Consider the following 15,970-nt stretch of genomic DNA (forward strand, 5'->3'; position numbering starts at 1 on the left):
GTATGAAAAATATATGTCCTTAATGGAGGTTTGGGTGGGCCTAGGAATCTACATTTTAACACACTCCTCTCATTCGACCCTGAAGGTCCTTACAAAACACCATCCAGGGTAAGTTTCAGCTAACCACCTTACTCTGAGCTGGAAGCCTGGTACTCCACCCATCATGGCAGAAGCCCTGACACAGGAAGAGTTCTCTGCCTCCCCTGACTTTTACTGATGTCCTCAACTCTGGATTGAGCTCGAATCCCTCTGCTTCTGACTTTGGATGCTTTAGCCATTTAATGGGAATAGTTACTAATGGTTATCAGGGGAGACAGCCTATACTATTGACAGGTTTCTGTGCCATAGAAAGAAATGTTCATGTGGCCAGCACTGTAAAAGCAAGTGTCTTCGTTAATAAGTGGGAGGAAGCTAGGAGCTCTTTCGGGAGGGATGTCTTGTCCTGTTTCCTTATTTCCTCCCTCATAACACGATCTTTCCCACTTTCAGCCCCACAGGCGCCGATACTCTTTGATTTTGAGTCAGGGTCTAGCCATGTGGACCATTGTAACCTGTATGTAATTCATGGCACTCCTACCTCAATCTCCCGAGTGCTGGGATAACAGGAATATAACGCGAAGCTAGACATTGCCTGCTTTGTTGTGTTACATCAGTCCGTAGATGTTCCAGCCATCTGTCTTTGGCTTCAGGAAAGTAGAGAAAATCTAGCCTGATGTCTGCTGCACAGTTCTCTCCGTACATGAAGAGAACAGATGTCTGTCCTGGAAATGCTGTTTTAAGATCCTTTACCTTCTCCACTAGCCGCGCTGGGCCCTACTTACCTAGTAAATATATGAGGAATACCAAACCACAGGGCAAGTGGGGTTGCCCGGTGTCTGACAAGGGTGTCTGGGGCCGCGGGCTCGACACTACAGTTCCCAACAGGCTTTGCGCGTGTCTAGGGCGGGACATCCGCGAAGAGGGGCAGGCACTCATGGCGGGCCCGGTGAAGGACCGCGAGGCCTTCCAGAGACTCAGCTTCCTATACCAGGTGAGACAGCGGTCCGGGTGGGTGGCAGTCCGGTGCTGCGGCCGCGGAATGACCCGGGTGGCCGTCCCTGTCCCCAGGCAGCACACTGCGTCCTCTCGCAGAACCCGGAGAACCAGGCGCTGGCGAGGTTTTACTGCCACACGGAGAAGACCATCGCGAAGCGGCTGGTCCTGCGGCAGTAAGGCACGGGCTGGCGGGAGGAACCCGGGGCGCGGGCGGGTGCCGACTGCCTCTCCTCCGCACCCAGGGACCCCTCGGTGAAGAGGACGCTCTGTCGTGGCTGCTCCTCTCTCCTCATCCCGGGCCTCACCTGCATCCAGCGCCAGAGACGTGAGTGCTGCTGCCTCAGGGGCACCGGGGTGGGCTGGGCAACTCCTTCCTCCTCGAGGCGGAGGCTTTCTGCAGCTGATTTGTCCCCCAAACCAGCCTGAACTACATGACACTCTGTAGTTTAATTTATAAGATTCATTAAGTACTGCTGGCTGAGTGAGTCGTGGTGGTTCACGCCTTTAATCCCAGCACTTGGAAGGTAGAAGCAGGTGATCTCCATGAGTTCAAGGCCATCCTGACCTACATAATCCAGACCAGCCAGGGCTGCATAGTGAGACCCTGTCTCAAACAAAAACACATAACCTCTCTTTCTCTTTGGTTTTGATTTTTTTGACACAAGTGTCAACTGTAGCGCAAATTGGCCTCCAACTCCCTGAAATCCCCTGCCTCAGCATCCCTAGTGTTAAAGATTACAAGGTAAAACAACACACCCAGCTACTGGAGTAGTATTTTTAAGTGCTTTGATTGGAAGAGAGTAGAGTGCTGAGTTACTTCTACCAGAGGCAGGGAAGTAGGTATGTCGTGATAAACAGAGTCAGACAGAAACGCTAGACATTGATTAGGATTCCCACACAAGAACACTTGCTATCAAGGGGCTGGGGAGATGGTTCGGTGGGTAAGGTACTTGATAGGCAAGTATGAGGACCTGACTTCAGATCTCCAGCACCCATGTAAGAGTACCCTTGGAGGCCAGTGAAGACATACAGATTCTGGAGCCTCTCTGCCCAGCCAGTCTATCTGAAAACATCTAGATCCCTGACGCACAATGATATGGTGGAATGTAGTAAAGGAAGACACCCAAACTAGGTTTCTAACCACACCTACACCCACGTGAGTGCTCTCCTGTTCACACACATATGCTTACTCATGCATGTGATGCTAACACATACACATGTACACAATATAAGTATAAATAAAAATAATGTTAAAGGGAGAATCTGTGCTATAGGAAAATAATGTTCAGGAGGCTGTAATTCGAGGTAGGTAGGGTGGAGAGAAATGTGAGACTGGAAAGGGAAGCTAGCCCTCGTTAAAGAGTTTGAACTTCATCTTAGAGTTCCAAGGAATTGATGTTTGTGCAGGGCCTTCCATACACATACCAAATCTGCATTCTAAATGCAGATGAGATGGAATTCCTACCGAAGACGACGGGAAGCAAACTGCAAACAAAAAAAGCCAAGACCTTTTTTTGTGAGAAGCCTAAGCACTCTCTTCTTTTTCCCACTTATACCCCAGGCAGAAAGGGACAGCGCTGGACAGTACAGACCTGCCTGACATGCCAGCGCAGCCAGCGGTTCCTCAATGACCCCAAGCATCTGCTCTGGGGTGACCGGCCTGAAGCCCAACTGGAAAATCAGGCAGGTGAGCAGTAGGGAAAGATGAGGGAGCCTCCAAGAGAAAGCTCAGTGGGGAGGAGCTGAAAAGCAAGGTAGGTCAGCCTGATCAATGGAAGGGGTGCCACAGTCTTAGGAAACTAATTCTTCTCTGATTCTCCCCCACTGTCTAGATTTCAAACCATCAGAGCCCCTGCCAAACATAGCCCACCTCCCTAAGGAGAATGCACAGCCTCAGGCTTCAAACACCAGTGATGAATTCACTCCATTTTCCAGATAAATAAAAGTTGAATTTTGTTTGACTTTGTGTTCTGTGGCATTTCAGCTGGTTATATCATTTTCCTCTGTGTGTGTGTGTGGCGGGGGGGGGGGGGGGGGGGGGGGGGGGGGGGGGGGGGGGGGTGTCACAGTAACCTCTTCTTATATCTTTGTACTCTACTATGCAGGGAATTCCCAGTTTCCATACACCACAAGGTCCTACTAAGCAGCCCTTGACTTAAGACTCCAGTGCCCTGTCACCCCTGCATTCTCAATACAATGATGTGTGTGGAAATGAAGCTTCAGCATTTCTTCCATGCTCATGTACCTTCTTCATGGATTCCATATGGAGATGGGGAGGTGGACACTGTTCATATTCATGGACCTACTCGGACTTGGCATTTTTCTCATCTCAGAGTTGTCATCTATAAAATCATCTATCTATAAAATCTTCAGGCCTGAACTAAAATAAAAGGTGCTAAACATGGCAGGTTTGCTTAAGTATGCTCCATAGGTAAACTCAGATGTCTTCTCTGATATCTCTAGTGAGCCTACTCAAGTACAAAATTTGTAAACTGACTTCTTTGCTAGCTGCAGACAGACTTTCATGTTACCCACAGAAATAGAGAAACAAAATTCATTATCCTGGGAGTGAAGTTTTCTTTCATTTTACCTTAACCCTGTATAGCACTTACCTATTAATGCATCTTTTTTTAAAAAAAAATCTTTTTAATGTGCCTTAAGCAACAATGATTCTGCATTTGGGATTTTGAAGGAGTCACTTCCCTAGCTGCTCCAGAAGACTCAGTAACTTAATGTCCCATTGGCCAAAGCAAGGCACATCTCCAAGGCCAGATTCCATGTGGAAGAGGCTGTACTAGGACAAGAACACTGGGTTCCTCTGTTTCCTGGGACCATGGTTGTAACAATCTACTGTATCCTTGTTTGTCTTTCTCCCCCAACTCAGGCTCTCCACCAACTCCACAAGTCAGTAAATGATTAGCATTAAAAGTACTAAATAAAATTAAATTATAAAATTAAAAAAAGGATAAAAAATAAAAGTACTAAATAGGGCTGGAGAGATGGCTCAGGGTTTAAGATCACTGGCTGCTCTTCCAGAGGACCCGGGTTCAACTCCCAACACCCATATGGCAGCTCACAACTATCTGTGACACCATTTCCAGGGGATCCAACACCCTCACACAGAGAAATGTGCACATAAAAATGAAAGAAAAGAAAAAGTACTATGTAGGTAACCATGATATTTGGCAGTTCATTTCTAGAGATTGTGCCTGGCTAGGTCAACTGATAGCCACCAGGAACGTGTGCTCTAAAAGTACACCTCATTCGTACCTGGAGTCTGCATCTTTAGCTCATGTTCTTTGGCTTCTCCAGTAGGTCATTTCTGATGGTCCTTGGCTCTTGCACACTAATTTATGGACAACTCTGTGTATGTGCGTCTGTGTGTGTTGTGCCTGCGCACAATCAAACATGCCCTGTCTCGGGGTTCCTTATTGCTGTGAAGAGACCCTCATGACCATGACAGCTCTTAGAAAGGAAAACATTGGATGGGGGCTGGCTTACAATTTCAGAGGTTTAGTCCATTCTCATCATGATGAGAAGCATGGTGGCATGCAGGCAGACATGGTGCTGAAGAAGGAACTGAGAGTTCTACATCTTGATCCAAAGGCAGCAGAAGGAGGCTGTGTGTCACACTGGGCATGGCTTCAGCATATGAGACCTTAAAGCCTGCCTTCCACAGTGGCACACTTCCTTCAACAAGGCCACACCTCCTAATAGTGCCACTCCCTATAGGCCAAGCATTCAAACACATGAGTCTATGGGGACCATTCCTAATCAAACCACCACATGCCCCAAACAGGATAACAACTAGAGAATATTTTTTAAGGGTCTTTTGCCCAGGCTAACCTAAACTTCCTATAACCTAAACTTCCCATGTAAGCACTGATTACTTTGGACTTGTGATCCTCCTGCCTCCAGTTCTGGGGTTACATGCGTTCACCAAAACACTTGGTTTTTATGTGGTGCTGAGGATTGAACCCAGGATCGTGGGCATGCTAAGCAAGCACTCTGTCAGCCGAGCTGCATCCCCAGCATAGGAGCAGGAAAGCTTGAGTTTTGATCTTGTGGTTCAATCAAGAGATTTCCTCTTGTGCAGGAGACTATTAGGATCAAGTTCCACGTGCGGAAAATAGAATCCGGAGGGCTGGAGAGATGACTTCACGGCTAAGAGCACTTGCTGCTTTTGCAGAGGACCAGGGTTTGGTTCCCAGCATCCACATGGCAGTTCACAATTGTCTATAACTCCAGTTCTGAGGATCTGACATCTTATGACCTCTTTGGGCTCCTGTACACGCATGGTACTTGTACATGCTCTCACACATACATATGACTATAGTTCCCTTATAAATATGGCCTGCTCATGTGTTCTGGTTCCTCTAGGAAGCAGTTTTGGTTGTGTGCATGTTCCAAGGACTACAGGCCACGGTTACTATCAAAGAGTACTTCAAATACAAGAAATAAACCTTTAGTTTAGCCTGGCACTGTGATCTGCACGGTAGTGGCAGCCGTTCAAGAGACTGAAGCTGGAGAATCACTTGAGCTTGGGAGTTTAAAACTAGCCTCAACCACAGCAAGACCTTCTCTCAAAAGAAGTTCTGACTCTCCGGAGGATGAAGGTTCGGGCGTGCAAAAGTGGGTTTCCTGCACCAAACATGAAAACAAGTTCCTGGTGTATGACAGCTTTCTCCAGTGGCCCCGAGAAAATAACTTAAGATGTGTGCCCTTTCAAAACTAAAAGATTAGTCCATTTAAATTAAGTCAAACCAAAAAGAACACTTTCAGTATTTACCCAAAAAAAAGATCATTGTCTAAACCTTAAATTTATTCACTTTGAAAACCTTTAATTCCAGCACTGGGTAGGCAGAGACAGCAGATCTCTGAGGCTAGCCTGGGCTACATATCGAGTTCCAGGACAGCCAGGGACACAGAGTTGAAGGAGGAGGAGGAGGAAAAAGAAGAAGAAGGAAGGAGAGGAAGAGGAAAAGGAAGAAGGGAGGGGAGGGGAGGAGAGGGAAGGGAAGGGAAGGGAGGGGAGGGAAGGGAAGAAGGAAAGGGAAGGGAAGGGAGGGGAGGAGAGAGGAGGGGAGGGAAGGGAAGGGAAGAAGAGGGAAGGGAAGGGAAGGAGGGAAACCACTTCTGTGGTGTACTCATTGGTAAAGCTCTTTTGCCCAGGACTGTGGGTTCAGTGTCCAGCACTGGAGGGTGTGGAGGGAGAAGGGGGAAGAGGGAGGGAGGTGGTGGAAATGAGTATCATTACTGTCAAGAGGAGTAGAGAAGGACCAAATGTTACTGTTTCTCAGAATTCAAAAATTGGATTCTCAACAAAGGAAATGGTGCTGGTTTTGACTGCCTCACATAGTAGCATCAAATACTGTATGTGAAGTACTGAAAATCAGGTAAGGATTTTTCTTTGTGGGGGAGGGGCATGCTTTTTGAGGCAGGGTTTTATTCTGTAGCCCCAGTTGATCTGAACTCATTATTTGGCCCAGGGAGGCCTTGAGCTCATGGTGACCTCCTGCTCAGGCAGCCTGTCAAGTGCTGAGGTTATAGGCTGAGCCACCACATCCTACTGGATATAAGATATTTAATCAGCAATTATAAATACTTTGGGAGTAATAACAGCAAAATATATTAGAAAAGACAAGCCCTGGTTCATGAGCCACCTTTGCTAATCTTCAGATCAGCTTCTCTTTGCAGCAGACAGAGATCTTTACAAAAACAACACCTGTCCAAAATGCAGAGAACTGACCTTGGGGGCCCCAGCCCCAGTGGACACATCCACAACACAATCCTGCACTCAAGGCTCAGGGAACACCAGGAAAGTGGGGGAAGGAAGATTGCAACTCCAGAGGACCAGGAAATCTGTGAGATGTGTCTCTTAGAAATGACAGAGTACCTACACCATGATACATCAACAGGACGGCTGCCTAAACAAGACCTGAGCAATGACAATAGACGTACTAATGTGGAAGGAGGAAAACTCGAGAGCCCCACGCCTAGAAAAGGGATAAGCAAGTAAAAACTGTTGAGAAAGGGACAATTAGTCTTCCCCAGGGATGAACCCTCTAATGGTTATCTAATACAAAGTGGTTAGTCCTGGGCTCCACTCCAGAGGTTATATTTATATATTGATGTGTTTAAATGTGTGTGTGTGTGTGTGTGTGTGTGTGTGTGTGTGTGTGTGTAACAACAATAATCATCATCATGGTAAATAATGTTTATGATAATAAAAATCATAATAATAATCAGAAAAAGAGACCATCTATTGGGAGGGATTAAGGAGACATAGGAGGAATGGGAGGAGGAGAAGACTTGGAGGGAGGAGAGGGAAGGGGAAGATTATGTGATTACATTTTAACTAAATTTGAAAATTTAAAAGAAGGCGTATAAGAAAAAAAGACAAGTCCTGTGTATGGGGAAATCTGAATTAATGTTCCCACAATCCATCAGTGCCTCTAGCACTTCTGTATCCACATGTCTACAATTAGTAAAGTGGTATTCTTATGTGATTGCATTTGCCTGGTCTCACTGTCAGGATACTTTCCTGACCCTTTATTATAAATTAAAATACAGAGAAAAAAACATTCAGGTAGGGGAATGGTTCAGTCAGTAAAGCGCTCATCTCGTAATTGCAAGGATATGAATTGTTCCCAGGACTCATGTAAATAAATAATAATAAATAATAAATAAACAGTCAGTTGTGATAATACATGCTTGTAATCCTAGCACTGGGGAGGCAGAGGGAGGTAGATCCCCAATAGGTGGATCCCTGGATCTCACTAGCCAGCCAGCCCCTTGCCTACTCAACAAGTTTGGAACCTGTAAGAGACCCTGTCTCCACATGCACTTGCACACATAGGTATATGCATCCACACGACATACATGGACATGAACACACATATACACACACAATAGGCAAAACAAAATGATGGCATAATGGATTCTCACAAAACAGCCTTAAAACATACCCAGGCTTAGAAATACTGAATTTATTACTTTTCTTGTCATTGTGACAAGGTTCCTGGGGTCTGAAGGGCTGATTTTGGCTCAAGGTGTGAAAGACTTTAATTTATCATGGCAGAGAAAAGTGGTATTATGGAAGCCAGAAAGGTAGAGGGAAAGACCAGGGCAAAATGTGTCCTCTGGTGACTTCCACTTCCTACCATCCCCTAACTCTCAATAATGCCATCTTATTATAATCCATCAAGGGGTTAATATCCATTAGGTCAGAGCCTTCATGATCTAATCCTCACTGGAAATGCCATCACACTGAAGACATGGTTATGCTGCTTTTTGAAAAGATTTATTTATTATATTTATGTGTATATGCGTGTGCCTGCTTGAGTGTATGTGCACCATGTGAGCACATGTGCCCAAGGAAGCCAGAGAGCGTATCAGACACCCTAAAACTGGAGTTATGGGCAATTGTGAGCCATTTATGTAGGTATTGACACCAGAACCCTGGTCCACAGCAAGATCAGCAAGTGTTCTTAACTGCTGAGCCATCTGTCTAGACTCAGGTTTGGTTTTGCTTGTTTTTTGTTTCTAATTGTAAGAACTATATTTTAAGATTTGTAATGTTATATATTTCATCTTCACATCATTTTTTAAAAGATTTATTTATTATGTATACAGAGCTCTGTCTGCATGTATGCCTGCAGGCCAGAAGAGGGCACCAGATCTCATTACAACCAGCTAGGAACTGAACTCAGGACCTCTGGAAGAACAGCCTGTGCTCTTAATCACTAAGCCATCTCTCCAGCCCTTCACATCATTTTCAATACTAGAAGCATAAATTACATAAAGCCACTAAAAGATGTCTTATTATTTTATACACTTTTTGCAAATTGGAGTCTAGGTAAGTGCATTAACACACTGTTTATGTTGTAAATATACGTGTGTTAAAAACATTGAACCTTCCTCATTATCTAAAGACTCATTCTTTTTGTATATCCGTATTTATTTTAGATTTTATTTTATACTTGTATTATGTGTACCTATGTACCTACTACATATGTGTGGGTACCCCATGGAAGCCAGAAGAGGATGTTGGGTTCCCTGGAACTGGAGTAACAGACAGCAGTTGTAATCTACCCAGTGTAGGTGCTGGGAATCAAACTTGGGGTCTCTGAAGAGCAGCAAGCGCCCTTAACCACTGAGCCATCTCTCCAGCCCCTACATCTGTATTTTTGAAGGACGTATATGTTTTTTATTTCTTCGGGTGACTGAAAATATAGTGAAAACTCCTGGCACTATTTGATGAATCTCACCAAAAGATTTAGGTTGTCAAGATGGGCATGGTGGGACAAGTCTATAATCTAAGCACTCTGGAGGCTGAGGGAGTAGGAGCACCAATTTGTGGCCACCCTGGACTACAGAGCACAAGACTGTTTCTTTTTTTTTTTTTTTTTTTTTTTTGGTTTTTCGAGACAGGGTTTCTCTGTGTAGCTTTGCGCCTTTCCTGGATCTCACTCTGTAGACCAGGCTGGCCTCGAACTCACAGAGATCCGCCTGGCTCTGCCTCACGAGTGCTGGGATTAAAGGTGTGCGCCACCACCGCCCGGCTCAACACTGTTTCAAACAAACGAGAAGAGGCGTTGGGGAAGGAGAGATAAACAAAGCTAACGGTGTAGAGACCTACTGCTTTATAACGTACTAAAAAAATACAATTTCTAAAAAGAGCTTAGAGCTGGAGAGATGGCCCAGTGATTAACAGCACTTTATTGCTCTTGCAGATGACTCAGGTTCAATGCCCAGCACCCACATGGTGGCTCACCAACATCTGTAACTCCAGTTCTAGAGAGTCTGACGAAAAGGGCGGGGCGGGGGGGGGAGGAAAAAAAAGAGAGAGTCTGACACTCTCTTCTGAGCTCTTTGGGCACCAGGCACACTCGTGGTACACATATTTAGATGCAGGAAAAATACTCAGGCACCTCTGTAACCTAACAGTCATTAACCCCTTGATGGATTCATAATACGATAGTATTACTGAGATAGGGAATGATAGGAAGCGGTGTTTAGTCGGAGAAAGAAAGTCCCCTCATCCGAGATCTTTCCCGGCTGCAGACCCGGCACGCTGCAATACTGACCTGCCACGCGAGATACGCCCACCATAGCGGCAAGACTGTTTAGGGATTGTGATGATTTGGATGAGAAATGCCTCCCATAGGCTCAAGCGTTTGAACTGGTGGTCCCCCAGTTGGTAGCACTGTTTGGGGAGTCATGAAACTTTTAGATTGCAGCCTTCCCGAGGAAGGGAGTTCCTGTGGGCGGGCTTGCAGAGTTTATAGTCTTGACCCATTTCCAGTTTGCTCTGTCCTTTAGTGTTCCTGGCTTACTGAAGATACTAGCTCTCCGCTTCGCTCTCCAGCTGCCCGCTGTCATGCCTCCTTCCCCCTCTGGAACCATAAGCCAAAATAAAATCTTTCTTCTGTAACTCACTCTGGGTCCTGGTGTTTTAATTACAGCAACGGGAAGTAATGAATGCGGGGTAGCGGTCTCTGGCCCGGTAGGCTCACTCGGGTCTCCTTTACTCCTCCCACCGTGCTTCTTGTATTGCAGAGATCTTAGGATCTTTTGTAAGATTTGTTCTTAAATACTCATTTTTGAGGGGCTGCTTACTGTTCTCACAGAGGACCTGGGTCTGATTCCCAGAACTAAAATAGTGGCTCACAACTGTCTGTAACTTCAGCCCCAGAAGAGCAGACACCACAATCCGGGTTCCACTGGCACCAAGCACGCACACAGTGCGCATACGTACATGCAAGCAAAATGCTCGTAGATACAAAACAATATAAAATGAATATAAAATGAAACAAGCCTTAAAATATATATATTTTGAAACTACTGTCTTTGGAAAGATATAAAAAAATTAACTCCAATTATTTGCTGCATACATGCAATTCACTTTAGGTGTGTTGGGTGAGTTGTTTTACCATTCTTTCGTTTGTTTTGGTTTTATATTAACTTCAGAAACTAAATTTGTTTCGTGATATTTTGTTAAAGATAATGTTGGGCTGACAAGATGGCTGAGCAGGAAAAGGGGTTTACAAGCCCAGAATCTACAGGAGGGTGATGGATAACTGGCTCCACAAAGCTGTCTGTCCTCTACCTCCACGTGTGTGCCCTAGCAAACACACACGCAATTATTTTTCAATCTTTTTAGTTAAGAAAGATTTTTGTGGGTGTGAGATTTGACTGCGACATCTGTCACCCCATTGATCGCCAGCGTTAGTTGATTCAGCTGATCTAGCTGGCTAGGCGGCGTCCTCTTCCTTCCTCAGAGCTCCACATCCCTCCAGAAGCTGCCCTCTCAGTCGAAGAGGACAACGTTCCCTGAAGAGGAGGACTAGTCTCCCCTCTCCAGCTAGAACCTCCAAAGACGCTCTCGAGAAAGATTTTTGTGTCTATAATCTGGGGTGATGTCCGTCTGTAATATTTTTTCTCTTTAAATTATTTTTATTATTAAATAATTGTATTATTTTTAATTGTGTGCGCGCATGTGAGCCCAGGTGACCATAAAAGCTAAAGGTGTTGAATCCCCTGGAGCTGTACTGTGAGCCCCCAGCTCTGGGTGCCAGAAGTGTGTGTCCTTAACCGCTGAGCCATCACTCCAGCTCCGCTGTAATTTTCTTTCTCTCCTTCCCACCCTCCTTCAATTTCGTTATTTCAACTTCAACATTCCATTTTATTGAAATTTACAAAAGATGTTCTTTACATTCTCTAGACAGGTCAAGACTTTTTTTTCCCCTTCCTAGAATAGGGTAATGAGGTGGAACTGAGCGTTCATCTGCCTCGAGCGCCGGTTTGTTCTGCAATTGGCGGGATGCAGGATGTGCTGAGGACGCTTGGGTCGGCGGCGTCCGCTGATATTTTGTGCATCCATCGGATCAGCACAGAGGCGAGGAATTTCCAGTCTGCCCAGTGTCTGCTGCTGTATCTGAGAGAACCCACGAGTGACTGCTTCTGTAAATGATTCTCACATACAAACCCGACTCTCGCGGGCTTGTAGCCTCCGAAACCCCAAAAGCAGAGAGCAAAAGAAATCTGAGTCACAGGTCCGGAGAAATGTAATTTGACCCCTAGTGGGCTCCTCCCTTCCGGTGACTGCGTGAGCGTTAGAGGGAATCTGCCTTCAAAAAGGGGGAAATAAGACACTTCAGCATGATGCTAAAACACAATGAATGGGCTAGTTTTAGCAGTGTACTGTAAAAACCAAAAACCATTCAATTTGAATTTTAAAAAATGAATCAGAAAAGTAATAAGCAGTTAACAGCTTAAAAACGATATAGCATGCCAGAGATAAAGCTTGCTCGGTGGAGGAAGGTGCTGGCCACCAAGCCTGATCACCTGAATCTGATTCTGGGAGTGCATGCAGTGGAGGGAGGGAGATGACTTGTAATTTCTCCTTGGACCTTCACAGGCATGCAGTGGCATACACACACTCCAATTTCACTAAGCACTAAAATGTAATATAAATTAAAAAAAAAAAAAAAAAAAAAAAACCGCCCTGCCAGTTACTGGCCATTTTCTGACCAGATTGCCAGTGAGGCTGGCGTCCCTGAAGCAGGGTGACCCTTGCCTGATGTGGAGTACAGTATGTGGGGTGTAGGAAGGAGGTCCCTGAAGCCTGGGGTGTGGGAAGGTGCTTTCCTCCAGTGATTTTTTTTTTCCAAGATTTGGAGTGTGGTGGATACGGCCTGGGGCACCGCACATCTAGTCAGGCATCCTGAGCTGAAGCCCTGGTCTTCTGGGGCTGTGTAGCACACACCCAGTGCAGAGTGAGACCAGGCCAGTCATGGGTCCTCCAGCCTCCCAGAAATGTCTGACCACCCTGATGGGTATAGAGGTAAGGAGACCCCGAAATAAAAAAAAAAAAGTCGGCAAGGTTTCCTGATCCCCTGGTCAGCCTGTTATTTACTTGGAGGAGTGGTACTCAGCCTCACATGCGTTTCTTAGTGATGAGCTTCCTGTCCTGAGGACTCCTAATGGGGTGGGATTTGAGATCAAATTCTGCATTTTGTGTCTTAGTGATGAGCTTCCTGTCCTGAGGACTCCTAATCGGGGTGGGATTTGAGATCAAATTCTGCATTTTGTTTTTCAATGTCCTTTTGAACATGTTCAGAAAACCACAGAGCTATGAAAACACACACAGCATCCTTGGTGATCAGGGAAACAAAAGCAACACCTCACTGAGCTGTGGCTCCGCCTCTTCTAGGTTGGTGGGTATGACCTTGTTAGAGGAGATACGGAAAATAACAACAGACATTTCATTCCAAACAATACAGAGGGGCTGGGGAGAAGGCTCAGAAGTTAAAGCATTGGCTTCTCTTGAAGATCTGGGTTTGATTCTCACCACCTACAGGGTGACTCACAACTAATTCCAGAGTGTCTGATACTCTTTTCTGGCCTCTCTGGTCGCCCAACAGGCTCATGTCTCACAGATACATGTGCAGGTTGAGAGTATCCTCCTAATAAAAGACTACACTTCCCAGCTTCCCTTGCAAGCCCAAAGATAAGAAGGGGCTTTGAGCTACATGGGCTATATGCCACAACTATTTCTGATCATCACCCTACCCTCTATAAAGGATTGCAGTCATCTTTTTTCTCTGGCAGATAGATCAACTTCCAGGGTAGAGAGTCTCCTCCTCCATTGTAAAGCCAATAAACACAACCATCTGCTGTAAGGTTAGGCCCCTGTCTGTCTTTATTCCTTCTGCACTGCCTCAGAAATCCAGCATATGGTGCTGAATCTGGGAAGGGAATCTGAGGTCCACTGGCAACCTGAGTCCACCATTCCTCCCATCCACTCACCAGCCTGGGCCCCAGTGGGCCTCACAAAGCCTTCCATCTCTCCCAGGAGGCCACTTCTTTCACTCCCCATCTCCACCCTTCTCTCCTCTCACTTTTCTTCTGTCTTCCTCTGACAAAGGCTGACCTCCAGACAGGAGGCCACTCTCCAATCAACAAGACCTTACGCCCAACACAGCCGAAATGTCAGAACATAACCCATGCATGGTACCTAACTCAGAAGGGCTCCAGTTAATTCTAAGGGGCTCATGGTAACCGCGCGCGCGCGCCCCCCCAGTCTTTTTTTTTTTTTTTTTTTTTTTTTTTTTGGTTTTTCGAGACAGGGTTTCTCTGTGTAGCTTTGCGCCTTTCCTGGAACTCACTTGGTAGTCCAGGCTGGCCTCGAACTCACAGAGATCCGCCTGCCTCTGCCTCCCGAGTGCTGGGATTAAAGGCGTGCGCCACCACCGCCCAGCCCAGTCTTGTTTTGAGACTTACGTGTTCAAAGGCTCAAAGGACTTTCTTCTAGCCCTGAGGTCCCTTGACTCCTGGAACTGTAGGATTTGGGGGACACCCACCATACTTTACAGTCTTGTTTGGTCAATCCAAAATCCCAAGGATGCCTCCAGGTGGCTGGATTTGACCCCTGCTTTTACCATTTACCCCAAGCTGCCATGTGCAGGCAGAAGTTTCTGTCCTACCACAACTCCCAAATTATGTTGCAAATTATACCAAATTATACTAATTGGTCTTAATAAAAACCCGGAGCCAGATATCAGGGTAAATGCTGAAAGGTCAGAGAAGCAGAGCAGCCAGCCTGCTTCTAGTGATAGTGATAGACCCCAGACTCAGGGCACTATCCTCTCTGGTGGGCGCCCCAGACACCGGACTCCAGACCAGTTGCTGCAATCACATGAGGCTTTATTTTAATCGTTTGCGAAAATGGACCCTCCTACACAATTCAGTGAGAGGAGCCCCGAACAATAATTGCAGGCATCTTTTAAAGGTGAAAACCATAATATTAGCATAGCATTCGGGGCAATACATAATTGGCTAGTTTAAAGGTCAGTACCGGGGAGGGGTGTATAGCCATGGGGACTTTCCATGGAGGGCTGTTTTTCTTCCTAGAATAGTCACAGGATATTCTGCTAGACCCAGACAATATCACAAGGTTATTCTCCTGATGCCATAAGAAATATCACAAGAATATTTCTGCTGAGGCTAACAGTTTTGGGGGGGGTCTGGGACTGGTGCTTGTTCCTCTTTTCTAATGTTCTGCTGAGGCTGTGGGGTTGGGGGTGTGAGACTGAGGTTCATTCCTCTTTCTAATGTTCAACTCTTTCATCCTCCCCTTTTTCTTTGGACCAATTTAAATCTTTAAATTTTAGGACAAGCTGTCAGTAGTATGCTGGGCCTGGTATTGTTGGGTTAGCACCAATGCTTGGGTGATAGTCTATCACGAATGAATTGGAGTATCCTGTTCAGAATACAGGGGCCGAAGGTCAGGAGTAGGAGGAGGATGACTTGGGGTCCCAGCAATGTGGAGACCAGGGTGGTCATCCAGGGGGACCTGTTGAACCATCCCTGTTGACCTTCTCAGTCTCTCTGTCTCTTGTTAAGCCTTTCTCTCAGTTTAGCCATGGAGACCCTGACTATCCCGGAATGATCTGCATAAAAGCAACATTCTTCGCCTCCTGCAGCACATAGGCCCCTTCTTTAAGAAACAATAAGTCCAATCCTTGCCTGTTCTGCAACACGACCTCCGAGAGCGAGGTGAGTGACTGCTCTAATTTGGAGATGGACTGTTCTAGTGTCCGCAGATCCTCATCTACTGCCGCTTGAAGGGCCCAATAGTGTTGGTTTCCACCGACCAGGGCAGCAGTCCCTGTCCCAACTCCTGTTGCTAACCTCCAACCCCAGCATGACAGCTAGGGTGAGAAATATAGGTTCCCTCCGGTAGCGGGTAAGGTGGGGACCATAGTGGTCTTCTAGGACCCGCCCCCCCCCCCCATGGTAAAGTATTCTAGGCATTACTTGTACCATGACACAGAAATCATTGGTATCTTTTAAAACCTGAGTGGATATGCAGGGAGTGAGGCCTTTGTTGCATGCCCACCATATCCCAGGAGGGGGCACCAAATAGAAG

The 15,970-nt window shown here is 46.1% G+C and overlaps 1 protein-coding gene across 2 annotated transcripts; it reads left to right on the forward strand.

Annotated features, from left to right (window-relative positions):
• Positions 1-62: 62 nt before the first annotated feature.
• Rpp21 (ribonuclease P/MRP subunit p21) lies at positions 63-2,996 on the forward strand. Of its 2 annotated transcripts, XM_052744087.1 has the most exons (5): positions 63-1,030; positions 1,108-1,208; positions 1,278-1,360; positions 2,597-2,722; positions 2,868-2,996. In XM_052744087.1, the coding sequence occupies exons 1-5, from the start codon at positions 713-715 to the stop codon at positions 2,972-2,974; spliced, it is 735 nt and encodes a 244-aa protein (XP_052600047.1). In that variant the 5' UTR covers positions 63-712; the 3' UTR covers positions 2,975-2,996. The 2 variants fall into 2 exon arrangements, with proteins under 2 accessions (XP_052600047.1, XP_052600048.1); XM_052744088.1 differs by lacking the exon at positions 1,108-1,208 and having other exon boundaries at positions 2,601-2,722.
• Positions 2,997-15,970: the final 12,974 nt, after the last annotated feature.

Source organism: Peromyscus californicus, unplaced genomic scaffold (assembly GCF_007827085.1).
Source record: "Peromyscus californicus insignis strain IS unplaced genomic scaffold, ASM782708v3 Scaffold_19__1_contigs__length_69161282, whole genome shotgun sequence".
NCBI lineage: Eukaryota > Metazoa > Chordata > Mammalia > Rodentia > Cricetidae > Peromyscus > Peromyscus californicus.

Bases quoted from the DNA above. Each gene is read 5' to 3' on its own strand.
- Rpp21 (XM_052744087.1), top strand. From the start codon at position 713: ATGTCTGCTGCACAGTTCTCTCCGTACATGAAGAGAACAGATGTCTGT. The intron at 1,031-1,107 runs GTGAGACAGCGG...CCCTGTCCCCAG, and splicing joins GACTCAGCTTCCTATACCAG to GCAGCACACTGCGTCCTCTC. The intron at 1,361-2,596 runs GTGAGTGCTGCT...CTTATACCCCAG, and splicing joins CTGCATCCAGCGCCAGAGAC to GCAGAAAGGGACAGCGCTGG.